Source organism: Populus trichocarpa, chromosome 1, assembly GCF_000002775.5.
Source record: "Populus trichocarpa isolate Nisqually-1 chromosome 1, P.trichocarpa_v4.1, whole genome shotgun sequence".
NCBI lineage: Eukaryota > Viridiplantae > Streptophyta > Magnoliopsida > Malpighiales > Salicaceae > Populus > Populus trichocarpa.
Genome location: NC_037285.2, coordinates 32,698,802 through 32,719,065, shown reverse-complemented (window position 1 = coordinate 32,719,065; position 20,264 = coordinate 32,698,802). Strand labels below are relative to the sequence as shown.

At 34.4% G+C, this 20,264-nt stretch overlaps 3 protein-coding genes across 6 annotated transcripts; 1 reads left to right on the top strand and 2 right to left on the bottom strand.

Annotated features, from left to right (window-relative positions):
* The first annotated feature begins 4,293 nt into the window (after window positions 1-4,293).
* On the top strand, window positions 4,294-9,052 carry LOC7461656 (O-fucosyltransferase 1). 2 transcript variants are annotated; one of them, XM_002298651.4, is made up of 10 exons: window positions 4,294-4,446; window positions 4,532-4,697; window positions 5,069-5,147; window positions 5,238-5,308; window positions 5,638-5,726; window positions 6,265-6,388; window positions 6,513-6,796; window positions 7,571-7,700; window positions 7,811-8,529; window positions 8,783-9,052. In XM_002298651.4, exons 1-9 carry the CDS (start codon window positions 4,439-4,441, stop codon window positions 8,426-8,428), a joined length of 1,569 nt encoding a protein of 522 aa, XP_002298687.4. In that variant the 5' UTR covers window positions 4,294-4,438; the 3' UTR covers window positions 8,429-8,529; window positions 8,783-9,052. The 2 variants fall into 2 exon arrangements, with proteins under 2 accessions (XP_002298687.4, XP_024454080.2); XM_024598312.2 differs by having other exon boundaries at window positions 4,295-4,446; window positions 4,535-4,697.
* A 1,230-nt stretch (window positions 9,053-10,282) lies between these two features.
* LOC7492003 (uncharacterized) lies at window positions 10,283-15,272 on the bottom strand. Its single transcript, XM_052446708.1, has 9 exons — window positions 14,632-15,272; window positions 14,452-14,544; window positions 13,968-14,072; window positions 13,362-13,514; window positions 12,596-12,694; window positions 12,384-12,512; window positions 11,837-12,016; window positions 11,404-11,520; window positions 10,283-10,617 (listed from the first exon to the last, which is right to left on the bottom strand). The coding sequence occupies exons 1-9, from the start codon at window positions 15,052-15,054 to the stop codon at window positions 10,453-10,455; spliced, it is 1,464 nt and encodes a 487-aa protein (XP_052302668.1). The 5' UTR covers window positions 15,055-15,272; the 3' UTR covers window positions 10,283-10,452.
* Window positions 15,273-15,989: 717 nt separating this feature from the next.
* On the bottom strand, window positions 15,990-19,557 carry LOC7461658 (pentatricopeptide repeat-containing protein At1g04840). 3 transcript variants are annotated; one of them, XR_008057171.1, is made up of 4 exons: window positions 18,197-19,557; window positions 17,244-18,080; window positions 16,931-17,109; window positions 15,990-16,882 (listed from the first exon to the last, which is right to left on the bottom strand). XR_008057171.1 is itself a non-coding variant. In XM_002300130.3 (3 exons), the coding sequence occupies exons 1-2, from the start codon at window positions 19,521-19,523 to the stop codon at window positions 17,248-17,250; spliced, it is 2,160 nt and encodes a 719-aa protein (XP_002300166.3). In that variant the 5' UTR covers window positions 19,524-19,557; the 3' UTR covers window positions 15,990-17,109; window positions 17,244-17,247. The 3 variants fall into 3 exon arrangements, 1 of the variants encoding a protein (XP_002300166.3); XR_008057172.1 differs by having other exon boundaries at window positions 15,990-16,930; window positions 16,979-17,109; XM_002300130.3 differs by having other exon boundaries at window positions 15,990-17,109.
* Between the last annotated feature and the right edge of the window lie 707 nt (window positions 19,558-20,264).

The following is a 20,264-nucleotide window of genomic DNA, read 5'->3' as shown; positions in this document are numbered from 1 at the left end:
TTAATTTGAATAACAATGACATCCTATTTTTTTCATAGATCAACCTTTGGGAGCAATCTAACAAGTCGTGTCAAGGATGGTTCATCTAACAATATAGTCGTTAGACTTTATTTAAATAAACAAATAAAATCTTGGTTTCTGAATTATCTAGTTAATATATGAGTTATTGAGTCAATTTAAACTTATTATTTTTATCCCAAACAACATTATTTTAATTTAAAAATTTCTTGGTTGTAACCTGGTGAGACAGATTACAAGTCACCATGTAGTTTAATGACAAAGATGTTTTCATAATATATATTCTTCTTTTGAAAATAATAAGGGTTTTTCGTTATTTTAATTTTTTTCTATAATTTTAAAATATTTTTAATCTAATTTGTTCAATGAGAAAAACATAAAAGTTGCTTTATTATACTGAAAATCTTAACGGAATTTATTGTACATATGAAACAGTGAAGTTCTTTTTTTCCATTCAATTCACCCCTCCATCATTTTTTTCGTTTCTCTCCTTTTATTTCTTTCAATTTTTTTCTTTTTTTTTCATGATTTCATCCTCAAATATCCCTTTAACAATCATTTGGGTTACTTCTAGACCGACCAAATTGATTGAATCACGTCAGGACAACTCTCACACAATTTAATTCTAAATTCGGGCTAAACAAGTAATTTAGTCAAGAGGTTTTTTTCTCAATTTATCCTTTATGATTTTTTTACTAGTCGGCTAAATTGTCTTGGATCAATTAAGTCAACTAGGTCACAACAGGCCAACTCTCACGAGATTTAATTTTAAACTCATGCTAGAAAATGAGTCGAATTAAAAGGTTTTAAGGTTAGCCCATTAGATCGTGTTCAATAACAATATTACCAAATGATTATCCATAATCTGTATCTTAGAAAAATATGAATTAAAAAAATAATATTAGAAAAAAAAGAAAGAAAAGAAGAAGCCTGAGTGTTATGGCTTAACTCGTCAAACCTGTTATTCGGGTTATAAACTCAACTGGATTCAATAATTTTTTTTCTCTTAAATTTATATTTAACCTTAACATATAAAAAAGAAACAAATGAGAGGGAAAAAACAGCCCAAGCTCGCTAAAAACAAATGGGTGGATGACCTATCATCCTCCTTTATTTCTTTTATTTTTAAAAGGCGATGTGTCGCTGCCTGCTAAGGCCACCGATGTCTTATCTACATGCCTAGATTTCAACTAATATTGTGGTGGCTAGAAAATCAAAGCAATGTTTTTTTACTTAAAAAACCTAATTTTAAAACATTTCAACCTAAAAACACTTCGCCAACATCCTAAGAGCACCTATAAACCAATCCATCAACTCAAAATACTCAAAGAGAGGTCCATAAACCCGAAATCAAATCAGGTTAGTTTCGACTTTCTTGACTTAGATCTATTTTTTTAAGCAACATTGAGTCTCTAAACAATCACCATTAAGCCCAATTGATCACATGAAACCTGTGGATACCAAGAAAAATTAATTTGGTGGTGGAAATGGTGTGAACAAATGGACTAAAAATTAATACAAATGGACTTTTGTATCAAAAGTGATTTTTTGAAATTTAAAGAGAATTAAATTATATAAATAAAGTTATTTTAAAAATTGAGGACCTAAGTGTATTTGTTACAAAATCTCTGACACACCACCCATGTTTTTTTTTTTTAATTATTTTGATCTTTCTTCTTCCAATTTCATCATTGCCTAAGAAATCAAAAGTAATTGGCCTTCAATTTAAATTAAATCGCATAAAATAAAACTTTGAGGATTAACATGAATTATTAGAAAATGAATAATAAGTTCACACTCCACCGTGTGTAAACAATTCCCATCTACTGTAAAAAATACCCTTATATCTTTTAGTGTTTTCTACTAGCTAGTTGATCTATGTTTCATTGTGGATCAAATATTTTTTTTCTCTTAAAATAATTGTATATGTAAGCTTTTCTGATGTGTTTTTATAGTTAAAAGAAAATTATAAGTGCAAATAAAATTTTTATGTATACATGTAATTAAATAAATTGAAAATTATATATATCGAGAGACAAGAGTAGATCAAGATATTTAATCTCACAAGATGAGATATTTACCCGATTTTGTTTGCTAAATTTCTTTATTAAAACATTTTTTTTAATTCAATCAAATGATAATATAAATAGACACACATATTAAATTGATTGGATAAAAAAAATTATATAAGGCTGATCATATTAGAAATATTATCTAAAAATAAATAATTTTTATTTTAAAAAATATGAATTAGAAAAATCTCTTCAAAAATAAATACACACAAAATAATATATATAAAAAAAACTATATAAAAAAAAGGTTAAATAAACAATAACAAAAAAACACAAATGAATGATATTAATTGAAACATAAATTTAAAGATTATTAATAAATATATTAAAAAAATATCAATTAAAAAAAATAATAGCCTGGGTGCTATATATATTTATATAAACAAAGAAAAAACAAAAACTAATGAGGGCAAAAAATGAGTCTACAACGTCTGGGCTTGAATTTTTTTTTTTTTTAAAGGGGTAAATGATCTATCATTCATCATTTCTAAAAAAAGAAAAAGACTTGTTGAATGCAGGCCAATGATCCGATTATTATAGTGATGGGAGACAAAACGAGCATGTATTTGCACCAAAAACCCAATTATAGCCTTTTCAACCCAATAAAAACTCGCCGACATCATTGGAATACTTACAAACCAACTCATCAATACAAAAATAATTTTAAGAACTTGAAATCAAACCAGGTTATATTTATATTTTTCGACTTAAATTTGTTTTCTAGGCAATAATGAGACTATAAAACACAACCATCAAACTTATTTCATTGCATGGAACTAGTGATCCCTTGAACAATGACTTTCTTTTTTATTACGGGATCTAGTGACCCATTTTTCTTTCTTCTCTCTAAACAGGGACTGGAAATAATACAAATAAATTTATATACTAAAAATGATTTTTTAAAATTTAAAGGGATCTAAATTATATAAATTGTGTTATTTTTAAGTATTGAGGACCGAAATATATTTTTCTTGAAATCCCCAACACACAATCTATGATTTTTCTTGAAATCTTCAACACACAATCTATGTCAGGTGTTTTTTTCATTTTGTTTTTTTTTCTAATTCTATCATTGTATAAGAAATTAAAAGTAATTACCCTTTAATTAAAATCAAATCATCCTAATAAAATTTAAAAACCAAATAAATTATTTAAAAATAAATAGTAAGTCTATATTTGTATAGTATTCGTATACTGTAAAACAACTCATACATGTTAGTATTTTCGACCACGATAACAACAATAATATTAATAATAATAATACACATAAAACAAATAAATGTAGGTCATATTTGTTTTCTGGAAAGTGATTTTCGGAAAATTATTTTCCAAACTTTCCTGTGTTTGTTTGCTATTAGGAAAGTTGGTCAACGAAAAACACTTTCCAGTCAAAGGAAAATTTAGCTTGGTTTCCAGAAAAGTGTTTTCTTGAAAAAATTGGGCGGAAAACACTTTTCGAAAGTTGTGAAAAATTTAGAAATGTCATATTATTTGCTAATTATATCAAATTTGATCATAAAAACTTTTGATTGCTATATATATATATTTTGTTTTGAATATTTATTTTTCAATTTTATCTCTTAAAATTTAATTTTTATATTAACTTTGGTCCTCATTTTTATAATTGTTATTTGCTTTTCCCTTATCATTTTTTTATTAAAAATTTTTATCTATCAAATTTGATCCTTATTCTTTTGATTGTTACTTATTTTATTTGAAATAATTTATGAAATGTTAATTATTATTATTTTAATTTCTTCATCTTTTATTTTTTTTTATTTTTTAGATTTGATCTCTATTATTTTGATTATTATTTATTTTATTCTTTTGATATAATTTATGAATTTTTTTTTTCAATTTCATTCTCATTCAACTTTTTAATTTGTAAGATTTTTTCCTTATTATTTTAATAAATTTTTTAAAAAATAAAACATTAATAAGTTATTTTCCAGCTCATTTTCCATGACATAACTAAACACTGGAAAATGTTTTTCAATTTATTTTTCATTACACTACCAAACATCATAAAATAATTCATTTTCTCGGAATTTATTTTTTTAAAATTCACTTTAAAAAAAAAACTAATTTTCAGCAAACAAACGGACCTAGTAGTCTAAACTGAAATTACAGGTAATATAAGGATTTAAATTTAAAATAAAATCTAACCAAACACGACGTCGTAGCACATACAGTCTCAATCTCTGATATACAACAGCGGTCGCCAAACTATTAGCGGTAAAAGAGAGGAGCTCTGTCTCTGCTCAATCAATGAATTCACATTTCTCTTACAATTAAAAAAAAATAAAATCAAAGTATCTGATCTCCATTTCTCCTTTAAACCCAATCAAATGAGAAGGTAAATACACATAAAATACATTACTCGATTGATCTTCTTCGATTTCTAAAAACTATTGTTTGATTTGATTTTCTGAATTTGGAAGAAGATTAGGACACCACAGGCAACACGGAAAGCAAGGAGGAGTAGGAGGAAGAGGATTATTATTGAAACTATTGATAGCAGTTTTTGTTGTTCTCTTGATCTGCACTCTTTCTTTACTCTTTTCCGCTACTATTACTGCAACTAACGGATCCAACGCTCCATCTGAGGTTCGCTACACTTATTTCCCATTTCTCAAATATTCTTTTTTTATTTTATTGCTAAGAAAATTGGTTTATATTAGTTTTATGCAATTTAGAATTTTTTTTTTATTTTTCATTGCGATTTGATTAGTGAATTGATAGAATGCTGCTGTTTTTTTTTTTTTTTTTTGCGTACATTGAGAAATTTTATTGGACGAATATGTTTTCAGTATTGATTTAGGCAAAATGTTAGTGTTTGAAACTGTAAATATTAGGTGAATATAGCGTATTGATTATTTTCTTTTATTTTTTGAGATTCTCGTTTTTTTGCTTCGATTTAGTGATTTTAAATTATTTTTTTTGGTATCTGAGTTTTATTTTTGGGATATGTTACTAAGATAAATGTAGAAAAACTATGGGAAAGTGCGAATTCGGGTGGTTGGAGGCCATCATCTTCTCCACGAACTGATTGGCCATGTACGTGCTCTTCATTTTTGTTTTTAAAAATCTTCTGATAATAATGTAAGTTTGTGCTGACGATATGTTTTTCTTGTTATATTGCGGCAGCTCCTCCAAAAGAGACCAGGGGGTATCTTCGTGTTCGCTGTAATGGTGGTTTGAATCAGCAAAGAAGTGCGGTTTGTAATCTGTTCTTGCCCAAGTCTCTTAACTTGTAGTACTATATATTTTTGTGCGTATCTTCCAAGCTGGGTTTTTTTTTAAATGTATGTTTGGGGCAAGCTTAACAAAATCTACTGCTATGGTTTTTCAGTGTGTCAGGAAGTGGTGGAAGGAAAAAAAAATTATCCTGAGAAAAAAGGAGTGTTTTTGTTTTTTATCAGAATGACAGGTTTCGAAAAATTCACATGTTAAATGCAACCAAGTTAGGTTTTATGATGTCATGCCTGATGCCTGTTTTAAGGGATTTATTTGAAAAAACTAATATATACTTCCTTCGCTGTTGTAGATCTGTAATGCTGTTCTTGCTGCAAGAATCATGAACGCTACACTTGTTTTGCCTGAGTTGGATGCGAACTCCTTCTGGCATGATGACAGGTATCTGTTTTAAGGGCATTCTTTCTTGAATTTATTTGTAATATATACCCATTTGTTCCTTATATCTAGTAATTTTGAAACTTTTTAAGTTGAATCTATTAATGCGATCATTAAAGAAAGAATCTTGAAGGGACCTGACCTGGTAGATAGCAGTAATTCAGAAAGCAACTATGCCAAACAGTTACTGTAATTTTTCCACACATCACTTAATTTTGATAACTTTTTTTTTTCCTACTTCGGCATCTCCCTTGTAATTTGTATACTCCTCTGTACTAGGGTTGTCATTTCTTTGTAGTATGTAGTATTGTTACTTATCAAGGGAAGACAGGCAGAGATGGCTTCTTTGATGTTGAACATTTATGACGTTGGGACCTGAGGTTTTTCTACAATGCCATCAATCATTCTTATACCTTGACAGGATTTACAAAGCAATTTTTCTGTTGATTCATTTTATCAACTGCTTGAGACATATTATTGTGTTGATTGTATAATTTTTGTAATTCTAATGGACCTGACAAATTATCTTTACCATGTACAGTGGATTCCATGGCATCTATGACGTTGAACATTTTATCCAGTCACTGAGATTTGATGTACGAATTGTGGAAAGAATACCAGAAATTCGTAAAAATGGGAAAACTAAAAAGATAAAGGCTTTTCAGGTAATTGCATTAGAATGTCATTCCGTTTCATCTGTGAAGTTATGTGCCTAGGAATTTTTTTAAGTTATTGGAAGGTACTCAAAATATCAAAAAAATTGTCCTTAAATTTTCTCCCTTGCCTCAGCTGCGCCCCCCAAGAGATGCTCCTATTAGTTGGTATACAACTGAAGCTCTGGAGAAAATGAAGGAACATGGAGCCATCTATCTAACTCCATTTTCACATCGTTTAGCTGAAGAAATTGACAACCCTGAGTACCAGCGGTTGAGGTGCAGAGTTAACTATCATGCTCTAAGATTTAAACCACACATTATGAAGTTAAGCGAGTCAATAGTTGATAAACTACGTTCTCAAGGTCACTTCATGGCAATACACCTTCGTTTTGAGATGGACATGCTGGCATTTGCCGGGTAAATGCTCAACTATTTATCTCAGCTATTTATTTTACTGTATTTTTTGACTTAATCAGTGCGAACATGTATTTTTAGAGGGGTTTGACCTACATGCATTGGCTTGTCCTGTAATTTATAGAGCATTTTCTCTTATTATAAGGGAGATTTATAGGGGCATTATTATTATTTTCTCCTACTAACACAAGTACATCTAGACACACATGTGTTGTACTTCAGTGAATTGAGGAGCACACAGTGATGATGAATTTTTTCTGCAAACCAGATAACTGAACTTAGATGCACAGACCAAAAAATTGTGTGCAGATACCTGACCATTTTCTTGGAATTTTGTAACTGCTAATATAAAGGGACCTTCTGTAGTTTTCCTTTCAATTTGTGATTATTTTCCATAGAAGTGTGCTTTCTGGTGTTCTTGCACTGAGAGATTTGCTTAGGCCCATAGATTTATGTGGAGATTCTAATCTTTCTTTATGAACTATTCTTACAACCCCATCATGGTCTTGATCAACCACATCATCTACATTCTACCCCTATGTTATTCATTGAATTTCATGCCGTTGGTGAACCCTTCTACTAATTTAGATTCAGTGCAGTCCTCCTACTATCTACATCAAATCTTTACATTCATATATCTTAAAGATCTTCCTTTACACATCTTCAGCTGCCTAATATGGGATTGATTTGCAGAATTAATTGGAAGACATTCCAGATATAAAAAACATAATGATGCCATTCTTTATTCTGATTGCTGTGGAAATGAATGAAGTGCAGGTGCTTTGATATATTTAGCCCTGCAGAGCAAAAAATATTGAAGAAGTATCGGATGGAAAATTTTGCCAAGAAAACACTCATTTATAAAGAAAGAAGGGCGATTGGAAAATGTCCACTTGCTCCAGAAGAGGTGATTTTTTGTTCGAATCTGCATGCATTTGTCTGTTTGTTTGCTATCAACTCTGCCAGCTACCACATATGAATAATTAATAATATTATAATGCCTCTGACTCTGTGCAGGTTGGTCTTCTTTTACGTGCAATGGGGTTCAACAATTCCACCAGGATGTACCTAGCAGCTGGTGAACTGTTTGGTGGAGAGCACTTTATGAAACCATTTAGGGCCCTTTTCCCTCACCTTGAAAATCACAGTTCTGTGGATTCTAGTGAGGAGCTAGCCGCAAATGCTCGGGGATTGATAGGCTCTGCTGTGGATTACATGGTTTGTCTTCTTGCTGACATATTTATGCCAACTTATGATGGGCCAAGCAACTTTGCCAACAATCTCTTGGGTCACCGCCTGTATTATGGCTTTCGAACAAATATAAGACCTGACAGGAAAGGTCTTGCCCCAGTTTTTACTGCTCGAGAAGAGGGACAGACAGCTGGTTTTGAAGAAGCAGTTAGACGTGTCATGCTCAAAACAAACTTTGGTGGCCCTCACAAACGGATCTCACCTGAATCATTTTATACGAATTCTTGGCCTGAATGTTTCTGTCAAATGGAAACACGGAATCCTGATGATAAATGCCCATCAGAGAATGTCATGCAAATTTTGCATAGCCAGTTAGAGAGTGAAAACATGGACTCGGAAATATACAACCAATCAGATTCAGTAGTTTCTTTGGCAGAAAGATAAGAATCGTCTGGTATATTTTTAGTTGTTACTCTTTCCCCAGTACGGAACACTGTACAACAAATTGGAACTAGGGGTTCTCTCAACTATATTGGGTCTTTCAGGTAATTTTATATCTCAGATTAATATCTTCTGTTGCATTGAACTGTCAAAAAAAATAACTGGTGAGCTGAATCTGCTTAGGCAACTTCTTGCATGATAGATAAATTATGCTGATTAGTTTTAGTTTGATTTTTTCGTTCTTATATATAAACCATACATCCTATATTTCATGATCTTAGATGATAGCTTATACTTGGTTCCACTCCGCTGAAAGATCATCTTACGAATCCATGTAAAATCTATTGGATGCTGCAGGTTCATGCTACTTGGGTTTGGGTTACATAGTGATTCATTACAGAGGAAGAAGGCACATTATCAACCAATATCTTCGTCAATCACATGGGTCCGATAGATTTCTGCAGCTTGTATTTTTGTGACTTGCACTTGCTAATATACTGGAAAGTATCGGATTTATTGTATACAACATTTTTCTTGCTGAGAGTAATTAGAGTCTATATCTAACCATGCTTCCAAAAGACATTGTTTTGTTGAGGCTTTAGCATAAACGGAACAAATTTACCTTTAGATTCACATATTTATTATGTCAAAATCGATCTAGTAATTATGCAGTTTGAAATGTCATGCTCCTCGGCTTACTGGATTAGTGAACTGGCACCAACTTAAATGGAACCTCAGTTTCAACCAAAAAAAAAAAAAATGGAACCTCAGTCTCATCATGTGATAATCTGGCATGAAGGGCATTACCATACATGTGAGTTAGCCTACCCGAACACTGTAGGCGTTGATGCTATCTTCCACCCTTTCCCCTGTAGAAAAAGCGTCTGCTACTCGTGGAGGGTTAACTGGATTGAGTAACCCCCCCCCCCCCCCAAAAAAATAATAATAATAATAATAATAATAAATAAATAAAATCCAGGTTTTGCATTGAGTAGATTTTAGTCTCTTTGTAGCATTTCTAAGGTTCATCAGTTGTTCATGGCATTGCCTTGCTTGCATGAAGTGTGTCAAACACTTGATTGCATGGATGTTGTGCAGTAAAGTGGACAGCAGAATTAACTGGAGAAACATTGCATCCACCTGTGTGCTTCTGTGCCTACAAAAGAGGTTTGAGTGAAGATCGGCAGGTCCTAAACATGCAAGCTCGTGTAAACGAAGAGGCAATGAATTCTCAGTTCAAAGTGAAACCTAGTGAGTTCAAGCCAATAACATCCTATAATTTTGACGAAAAATAACAGGAGAGATTATGCCCGTTGAGCTTGGTGCTCACCTCTCGTGTCAAGAGGGCTTTAGCCCCTCATCTGTCATCCACTTTCCTGCTGCTCATTACAGCACTCAAGTAATTTTAGACTCTTGACCATTTGCCTATAATTAAGCCAACTTCTTCAGTCTCCTTAAAAAAGGATTAATATACATCAAGGTATAATCCACCCGCTCTTTATAACACGTTTCGTGTCACTATTGAGTTGACTCCATTGATGAACTGGTAAGCTAAATCTACCTACCAATCTCTCATCATACAAAAGAAACATTGGAAACATGCAAGCTCAACTAAATGCAAAGAATTGGATGCTCGGTTCCAAGTTAGACCCAGTGAGTTCAAATCACACTCCAGTTTCCTTAACTATGTCAGTAAAAACAATAGACAGCGAGGTAAAGCCAAAAACCCAACAGCATCTATGATCCTGCCAATGACATTTCTGTATTCATGCCAAATCTAAAGAATACTAGACCTGCAAATTGCCAAATACAGAAAATAGTTCTCTACCACCATCTTAATAAATCTAGAATACAAAATGAACAAAGAAAAAATCCCTGCTTCACAATGACAATCAATGCAAGTGACAGAGGAGCATCTCACCTTCAAGTTCAACCAACATTTACATAAAGTCATTTACAAACACAAAATTCTCAAGACAAAAAAACGAGGAATGGCAACAAAATAACAGAAATGTGACTAAAGGGAATTAGCGTGATGGTTGACCACGCAATTTGTTTGCGACATAGAGCATATGACTAATGTTTGTTGGGGGATAATTCTGGAGTAGCTTGAGAATAGAAGTGAAATCCCCTGCTAGTAGACGCCTCCTAATGAGAATCAGCATTGCACAACATACCCTAAGCAATGTCTCCTGCAAAAAAAAATCAAAAAAAAGGGGTTAGTTTGTTGGCTTTGACAATGTTCATCATCCTAAAATTTTGATCAAAACTAACAGGCTGACAGTGCTCATCATTCTAAGATTTTAAGCAAAAGTAAAAGGGGAAATGATCCGTTGTGTTCCACTATATCACCTATGCAATATCACTACTACTAATTAACCATCTCTGTCAGAGTTCACCATCTAAACTGACCAAAACACACAGTAGTGCTAGTAAAGGCTCTGCAACCAATGATGAATTTCCACATCTCTCACCCATGTCACATGTCAAAGAACCATCTCAACCCAATAGCTTAACTCTTAGGTGAGGTCCCAGGATAGCTTAACTCTTAGGTGAGGTCCCAGGATATGATTTATATTATTCTCTAACATTATATAAGACCCTCTTCAACATAAACAGTGTACAATCACTTCAGTCCAATATTGAACAGGCTTGTAGCCAACAGGTGGAACCGTAAGGGAGCCATTTTTCCAAAAGTATGCCATCCTACAGCATTTACACAATCCATTTCATGATTTTCTACCAGAACAATTTCAGCTCAATGTGAATGGATCCAAGAGTCCCATTACTTTTCCAGCCATAGAGATACAAATGTTCATCAAAGTACTTAGCTAGATTATGATATAAAGAGGAACCCTAGGGATAATAGAGGTCTAAAGAGTTTATACCCTATTATTAGGTCCTTGGGAGGGTGGCATCCTTGTTCTACTTATCAAAAACACCTTCAGGGAAAAGAATAGAGAGGAAATGAATTTTACCTGAGGACCCTCGGGGTCACTTAAAAGTGTGTCCCAAATGTGAAGACTATCTGCGAAATTGAACTCCTGAGTCAGGAGCAGAGTAATCCACCGAAATGCGTAAAACTGGGGGTTTACCTGTTGTTTTTAGACAAAAAGAAGCAAGCATTTCAGAAGAATTATTTGACCAAAAGATAAAGCATACGCCATAACTAATCTATTGTTCAAATAAATGTTGCTTAAGGTTTAAAAATTTATGAAAGCTGATGCGTGTTATGAGCACAAACCCAACTTATACCATTTCAAAAAAAACTATCTGAAATTCATGCACTTATTTTCATCTTGTACATCAAAGAAACTATTGTTTCGTAATTATATTAGAATACAAAATCATCCAAATGTGACAAACAATGTCTTGGCAACTGAATATATATACATTACGATAGTGTCTTACTTTGGTTGTGATCTCAAGATGACGCCAAAGCTCTTCATCATGCTCCTTCAGAAGCTGTGACAATCTTGTAATAGTTGATCGAATTCCCACAACACTGTTGTCAAGTTGCTGACAGAAATGATCCCGAAATCCACTCAACAGCTCAACAAAGCAGAAAAATGTGTCTGCTTCTGCAAAGGCCTGCAGGACTTGAATAAAGGAAATGATAAACAAAATGAAACCTAAAAGGATAACTAAAACATGACATAAAATGGTTACACCAAATCACAGGATCAATGATGATAATGGATATGATGCACACTCTTATTATTATGCATCTGTCCTGGTCTAACAATTCATTGGTGGCACAAGATAATGCATTGACATATTAACACCAATCAAATCTTCATTTATTTAGTTAACTTCGTTATGCTCTCTGGATAGCAATGGCATTGATGTATTAAATTATGGAGACTTTCTCTGCATCCACCATTTCCACAGAAGTGCACAAAGAATTCAATAATAAAATATCTTTCTGACAAAGAAGAAAGCAACAGCATGAGCTTACCGCCATTTCCTCATCAGGGTCATTTTTGAATATGTAGAATAGTGGTGCCAAAATTTCATTCATCCCTTGAACATATCGTATACCCGGATTTAACTTTGCAAATACAGTCAGTATGTTTCTCAAAGCCTCCTGAAGATGAGAGGCACAAATAAGTCCGCAAAACAGATTTTAGGTTAATATCAAATATAAAAAAAAAAAAAACAAGAGAACACCTGATTAGATTTTGCAAGAGATGAGTCCCCAGAAAAGAAGTGCAGGTCTGGATGAGTGCGTTTCACATCTCGATCAATCTGCTCTATGATCTCTGAGTCCTACAAAATGCCAAGGTTGGAGATGGATATTTTAGACAGACAGTGCAAATATCCTGTGAATATTAGTATGTTGTTTTGCAACAGCAAAGAGTGTTTAAAATTTCACTTCAAGTAAAAAATATCATGGACATGGGCACCAAGCTATCATCCTTACACATATCAGGTCACATACACAAACTTCACACTTGCAAAAACTAAGTTATAGCAACCAGGGGCATTCAATATACATGACCACTTGCTCTCATGATGCGGAATGAGGCTAAATCATATTCCCAGGACAGCTCGAAGAAGAATGAGTAAGGCATTATCAATTTTACTTCAGTATTTGTTTAACATTTTTCTGGTCAAAGTTCCAAACCAAGACCTATCCAGTTCAAAGCCATTACTACCACTGGAGAGAAAATTCACGTTTCCTCAAGACTTCATTTTCCCTTTCAAATTCTCTAAAAATGAAGCTACATACAGATTGGTTTTGCCATACCACATCTCATTATATTTAACTGACTGCAAAGTTTCTACACCCAGAAAGAGGGGAAAAAAACTGACTGAAAAGTTTTAGAGATTTTAGACATAGAGAAAGGGAAGTAACAACTGTTGGTAGGCTTGCACAATAGTACACAATATCCAAAGTCTAAGTATCTGTGTCATGAACCAGTTGATTTCATACCTGAAAGAATTGATTCCAAACGCTGCTCTTACCAAGGCTCAAAGGATGCTCCCCATGAGTTATCTCTGATCTTGAGAGTACACAACGGCTTTCAGATTTTCCATTGTCATTGTTGAGAACAGTGGTTTTCTCCAACCTCCTTGCTATTTCTGACTAACCAACCACAAAAAAAAATCAGAATCCCAGAAACTTTGACAAGAATTAAAACATTAAACTGAAAGCAGCAGCACATCCTCCTTATAGCAAAAAGTACTTCGCTAGTCCACTAGCCCACACTAGTCCACACTAGTATCCTACTTATGAGAGGCCAAGCTAATCTAGCTCACCTAGTTACATTTCATGAAAGCATACAACCGGGATGGAATTTAACTTATTTTTGCAGCATCTTCATAATTTAACATTTCCCAATGCTGTAAAAAATGTGAGGACTTTCCAGAAAACCCATTTATTTAAGATGTTAAAACCAAAAGAAAACATCAACAAAAACCCAGCAACAAATTGGATAACAATCACGCTGTATTATATTTTCTAACCTTTACAATCGTTTTAATTCCCCATTAAATGGCTAGCTAAATAAGGCATTAAAATCCATGCCATGTGACTTACAGGATTCATCAAAAGATCCTCTTTAAAATGCTTGTACTGAGATCTCTTCTTGGCCAATTCAGACGACCAAAGTGAACGATCAGGTGCCAAATACCCCAACAAGAGCTGCCACACACAATCAATAAGCTTAAATCCAGACCATCCCATTGCCCCAAATCAACATGCAAGACACTCACTCCATTCAACAAAGGAAGGAGAGAATAATACTTTCACGGCCTCTAGGCATCAAATTTCATCTCTCTTGAAACCCAAAATCTCTACATTTCTAATTTTTCAAACCCAACTCACCATAAGCTTGGAAAATCAGATTTTCAAGTTTGACCCATTACTACAGTACATTCATCTCAGAAAACACTTCTTTTACTTAAAAAAAATTAAAATCCAGTTTTCTTAAAAAAAAAAAAAAACACCAAAATCTCTAATTTCTTTCGGATTCTCTCAACAACCCCAAATTTTAAAAAAAAAACAAATACAAATTTATTACCTTCCAAACCGTGGAACGAATACCAGCACCATCAGGTATCCCTTGAGAAGCAATTCTTCTCAATTCCCCCATATTTATCACCTTCTTTGATAGCTGCAACCACAAAAAAGACACAACTTTAAACACAAATTTCAAAAATTAAAATTAAAAAAAGAAGAAAAGAAGAAAATTTGAAGTGACCTCAGTCAGAAGCAGAGCCTGCTTAGAAATATCCTCTGCAGCGCTCTCATCATCATCAACATTTCGAATATCATTATTAGTAATAATTATTTTATTATTAATAATATTATCATCACTATAATTATCATTAATAATACTATTGTTGTTGTCGTCGTCGTCAACGATGCTGCTTTTGGAAAGCTTATCTTTAATCTCAGGTTTTTGAGGATGATGATGACGCGGCGGCTGCTGTTGTTGCTCGTCTCTGATAGCCGCAGGAGGTAGCGGTGGATTGATTGGGGATTCGAGGGGTGGAGAGGCGGTGGTGGGTGAGTGGTGGTCGAAGATATTGGTGTCGGTGGTGGCGGTGGACGAGGAGGAGGCGGAAGGAGTGGTGGACCAGAGAGAGCTGTTGAGCCAATCTGGTACTTTTTTCTTCACCATTTTAATTCAAAAAAGGAGAGATTTTTTAACTGATTTTTACAAAAATAAAAATAAAATTAAGGATTAATTGATTGATTGATGGTATGGTTAGTGAGGATGGATGGGCGCTTCTTCTTTCTTGCGAGGAAGGGGGTGAAATGGGTTTGATGGAGTGACAGCACGGGTAGGGAAGGGTTGTGAAGGAGCGATGGAAGAAGTCCACCTTCATACATGCTTTTTTCTTTTATCATTTTTATTTTCAAATCTTCTTTTTTTAACAGAAGGGTCCATTTTAAGTGTCTGATTTTCTTTTCAAATTTTAATTAATTTATTTATTTATTTATTTATTTATTAATAATGATATAATTAAATATGTAACGTTAAATGATGATATAGATACCAAGATTTTACACGAGAAAATATGGGCATTAATAAGTTTAAAGTGTCTTTTCTTAATAAATTAGACACGGACAAATCCATTGCGTGTTTTTTTTTTGTCATGTTAGGGTTTTTTTTTCAACTTTTTGTTGAATTTTATAAAAAAAAAAACCTAAAAACCATCAGCTCAACTATTTACTGTGGCTTTTGATAGCAAATACTGTGGATTGGAACAATTCTTTTCACGTGGTTGGTTTCTCGCATGAAGTTGGGTTTGCTAGGGATCTGGCTGTATGCTGGTTTCTTTGCGCGAGTTGGGGGATTCTGGTCTGTTGGCTCTCCGTTGTGGGTGCATCTATGGCCTTGGGAGTGGTGGCTCTGTGCGGAGGGGTGGCTCTGTGCTATCTTGGCTTAATGGATCCGGTTTGAATCTAGAAGGAATTAGGAGAAGCCCCTCTCGTAGAGTCGTAGTTGCATGACCTTGGTAGAAAATGCTATCGCAAATTCACAGTAGAAGTTTTTGCCCTTAAAAATGGTGAGATTTTGAAAGTAAATCATACCATCTCAACAAAAAGAAGGAAAAAGAAAAAGAAAAATCATTGATACAGAAAAAACAGCATCCTTGCAATCATGAATACATGATAGCCTTAGGTTCATTGTGCGTCTACTCATGCAAACCAACATACCCTCCAAGCCAAATGGTAGACTACCGTGACCCCATGATTCAGCACTCTCGGATTTTAGCTATTGTTTTGACAACATTTTCAGGGTCCATTTGCTTTGCATGATTGCAATCCTCAGGCACATGAGGGGGGGTACCTTGATCTTGCTCTCTAGTCTATGCATGCATTCAAGCAATGATGGATAGTAGCTCAGTTTCTGTGTTGTCTCTTTTTAAGGCATCAATCATGTCAAATACAAAAGTAGGCATGCCCTTCTGGACCTTGATATTCCTCTCCCACGTTGTCATGCTGTAATGGGACACACTGAATCAAGATCTGTTCATCAGGTCTTGTAACTCAAAAGAACGTCCTTTTTTCTCTTCTTTGAATAGTTACTCTGATAAATATGTTCTCAATACCACGCACAAATGAAGAGTGTGATGACAGTAACCAGGAACCCTTGAACCATATTGCTAACTAGTTAGAAAATCTGAGAGCTATTGACGAGACAATTTGTTGTTTTAGCCAGCTAATATGGTCAGATTAATGAAGTCCTGTTCCAGCTTTAATCCTCACTCCCCATAGTTCAGCCTCCATGCGTTAGTTGCTTCATCCAAATGGCTGTGAACCAAACAAACCAACAACCAAAGATGTCCCAAAGCAATCCTCCAGTAATAGAGCAACCAAGCTTCCCCATTGAGATGCCATCTAGAATCATTATCATGTGAGGAACAGTTCCACCAACAAACCTCAGATTTCTTACAGCTGGTGTCTTAGATCTCGGGGGATGTGCAAGCATGCCATGCCGTCTGCTCCTGAATCATGTCAAAATGCAGCCCAAGCCATCCTTAACTTACCTCATCCTGAATCATGTCAAAATGCAACCCAAGCCATCCTTATCTTACCTCAGATTTCTGACAGCCGGTGTCTTAGATCTCAGGGGATGTGATGTTTACAGATGAGCTTGTAGATCTATTGCCATAGATGTGAGACTATGTCATAGAGGTATGATGTTGGGTTCATATGGTTTGGGGTCCTATATCAAGCAAAGAGATAGTATTGCAGTAATATCAAATACAAGTATGAAAAAGACTAGAATGCTGGGTTATAGAAAATTGAACAGAGATGAATATATAAGTAAATTTGCTATACAAGGCCTGGATCGCGTACCATTTTACCAGTGATCTCTACATGAACAAGATCCATCCTTGAAATGATGGAATCGCTTCATATCTCTCAACATGATCTCCCTTTGACTTATCTTACTAGCATATTTCATCAAAGAATGGCAATCCCCACATACTTGAAGATTTTTCACAATCCTAATAGTCATCCCAGGAGAAGTACAAATGAGCGCAAAAGCAAGTGCTAACTTCTCACCATGACTTCCCAACACATCTTCTTTTTCTTCTTGTTCCATATTATGAAGTACCCACTCAGTTCCAGGTATGTATCCTTGTTTCACTGCACCTGCCATTATTTCTTCTAATTTCAGGCATATCGCTTTTGAATCCTTGTGATCATGATCACCAGATACAAAGCGATGCACTTGACCCTCCACCTCAATGCAACTCCATCCACTATTTTTGTGAACACCTCTATTCTGCATCAGAACTCTTACTCTCTCCGCATCTTCCCATTGGCCTAGAGCAGCATAAGCATTTGACAAGAAGATGTAGTTCCCAGTATGTGTAGGTTCAAGCTTCAGGAGTTTATTTAAAGCAAATTTTGCCATTTTGGTTTTTTTGTGAGCCCTACAAGCACAAAAGAGTGCTCCCCATATCACAAAATCAGGATTCATTGGCATGCGTTCAATGAATCTGAGGGCTTCTTTAAGCTGACCAGACCTACCTAGCATATCAACAATCAATGTATAGTGTTTCATAGAGGGTTCAATGCAGTAATCAAGCCTCATGCTATCGAAGAAGTTAAGTCCAATATCTACTTGGCCAGAATGCATGCAAGCAGTTAATAAGGCAAGAAATACAACCTCGTCTGGTTTTATACCTGCAAATATGACAAACTCAAGTTTTCGAGAATTGCAAAACAATTGAATGGGATTAGAGTAAACTGGAAAAAAAAGGAGGTAAACTGAATGGAATTGCACCAAAAAAAAGTCACACCTGCAAACATCATCTGTTTAAAGCATGCAATCGCTTGCTCAGAATGTCCATGGATTGCCCAACCCCATATCATAACAGTCCATGTACGAATACTCTTCTGTTCTGTCTCTCCAAACACCTCACTTGCAGACTCAATATTCCCACATTTGGCATACATATCGACCAAGGCAGTCCCGAGTGCTTCAGTCAAATGGAGACCATTATCCTTGATATATTTATGTATCCGTAACCCAGCTTCAAGGCCACCAATCTTTGCACAAGCAGAAAGAGCAGAAACAATGGTGAAAGCATTCGGCCTCACCCCTTCCTCCAACATTTTAGAAAACATTGACAGCGCCTTCTCACTATCTCCATTCCGCGAAAACCCATCAACCATTGTGGTCCAAGAAACCACATTCTTCTCTGGCATTTGATCAAAAAGCTCCATAGCACGATCCATATCCCCATTTTTTGCAAATCCGTCAATCAAAGTACTCCAAGACACATTCTCCTTCTTTGGCATGGCCTTAAAAAGCTTCACAGCCTTCTTCATACTCCCAGCCTTACAACAGCCCTTAATCAACACATTCCACAACAACGCACTGCTCCCGCTATCAAATCTCTCAGGGCTTTCATCAAACACCTTGAAAGCCGACCCCAACTTCTCAACTTTTACATACATATCAACCAAAGAAACTCTTACAAATGAATCGAGTTCAATCCCACACCTCAAAATCATACAATGAATAGCCATACCAAGCTCTGTTGAGAACAAACCCGCCATAGATTTAAGCACAAACGGATATGTAAGCCGGTCAGGCTTAATGCCAGACCTTAACATTAGCCTAAAATGAAAAATGGCATTGAAAAAATGAGAATTTGTGGTGAGCCCACGAATTAATGCATTGAATGTAAACAAATTCTTGGGTTTATGGTGGTTGAAAACTGCTAGCGAGTGGTTGATGGATTTGCGCAAAGAAGAGGAAGAGATTAGTTGGGTGGTAATTAGGCTGCTTGAAGAGAGGTTGTGGATGATGATTTGGGCGTGGATTTGGTGGAGTTGGAGAATTGTTTTGGAACCGTGAATTAGAGAGATGAAATGGGCTTCTGTGGGTGTAGTCGGTGGAATAAAAAGAGCAGAAAGTGAGCTCTTTGGTTTGTTTTCTGATGTCTTGGAGATGGTTGTGGTGATTTCTGGTGGATTTGGAGAGGGAATTGGTGCATTTGAGGAGGAGGAGGAGGTTGCGGGTTTTCTAGTCTTTGATGCGGTGGTGGCGGTAGAGGAGGAGGAGGTTGTGGTTTTGGTGGGAGAGGAGGGTGGTTTAAACAAGGCATGGAGTGATTTCATCGCTAGAGAAAGTACGGAGGCTAACGGCCTGATAAATAATTTATAACTAGATGGCTCACGATAGGTCTAGTTTAATTTAATTAATACGTGATCTAGAAAATGAATTCAAAATAAAATAAATAAATGAAAAAAATCATAAAGTTTAAAGTTAAATAACCAAATATTAAATAGTAAAAAGTAAAAAAATCAATTTAAAAAAGAACATTAAAGAAAAAAAAACTTAAGTCAAATTATGTTAAGTTTACTAACCCACCAAACACAATATGAGATTAGAATTCAAAAATTAAATTTAAAAAAATCTAGTCAACTCGACTAACTCTCAACTTAAAATATAAGATAAGGATAACTCCAAAAAAAACAGAACATATCACAAAACTTAAGGTTAAGTAACTTAAAGTCAAACGATGAAAATGATTAAAAAAATCAATTTTTAAAAAGGATTTAACAAAAATATCAAACTTAAACCGGGATAATCTTCAAAACTTGTGGATCAGGTCATTAGTAGAAGACAGACACAAAAAAATTATGAAGCAAAATTCTCAATCATAAAAAAAAAAACAAAAAAAAAACAATAAGGACTAAATCTTGTACAAAAAATAATTGAAAGAAAATAATTAAGGATTAAATTGAAAAATAAAATAAATAAAATGATTAAAAAATGAGTAATAAAAAAATGAGGACCAAAATTAGAAACAAAATAAAATATTAAAGTACAAAATTGAAAAAAAATCAAGCAAATGA

Excerpts from the sequence above, each read along its gene's own strand:
- LOC7461656 (XM_002298651.4), top strand. Across the intron at positions 5,148-5,237 it reads TCCACGAACTGATTGGCCAT|CTCCTCCAAAAGAGACCAGG; the intron begins GTACGTGCTCTT and ends ATATTGCGGCAG. Across the intron at positions 5,727-6,264 it reads TCCTTCTGGCATGATGACAG|TGGATTCCATGGCATCTATG; the intron begins GTATCTGTTTTA and ends TACCATGTACAG.
- LOC7492003 (XM_052446708.1), bottom strand. The coding sequence starts at position 15,054 with ATGGTGAAGAAAAAAGTACCAGATTGGCTCAACAGCTCTCTCTGGTCC. Across the intron at positions 14,545-14,631 it reads AGGCTCTGCTTCTGACTGAG|CTATCAAAGAAGGTGATAAA; the intron begins GTCACTTCAAAT and ends TTGTGGTTGCAG. Across the intron at positions 14,073-14,451 it reads TTCGTTCCACGGTTTGGAAG|CTCTTGTTGGGGTATTTGGC; the intron begins GTAATAAATTTG and ends TGTGTGTGGCAG.
- LOC7461658 (XM_002300130.3), bottom strand. The coding sequence starts at position 19,523 with ATGAAATCACTCCATGCCTTGTTTAAACCACCCTCCTCTCCCACCAAA. Across the intron at positions 18,081-18,196 it reads TAAACAGATGATGTTTGCAG|GTATAAAACCAGACGAGGTT; the intron begins GTGTGACTTTTT and ends TCATATTTGCAG.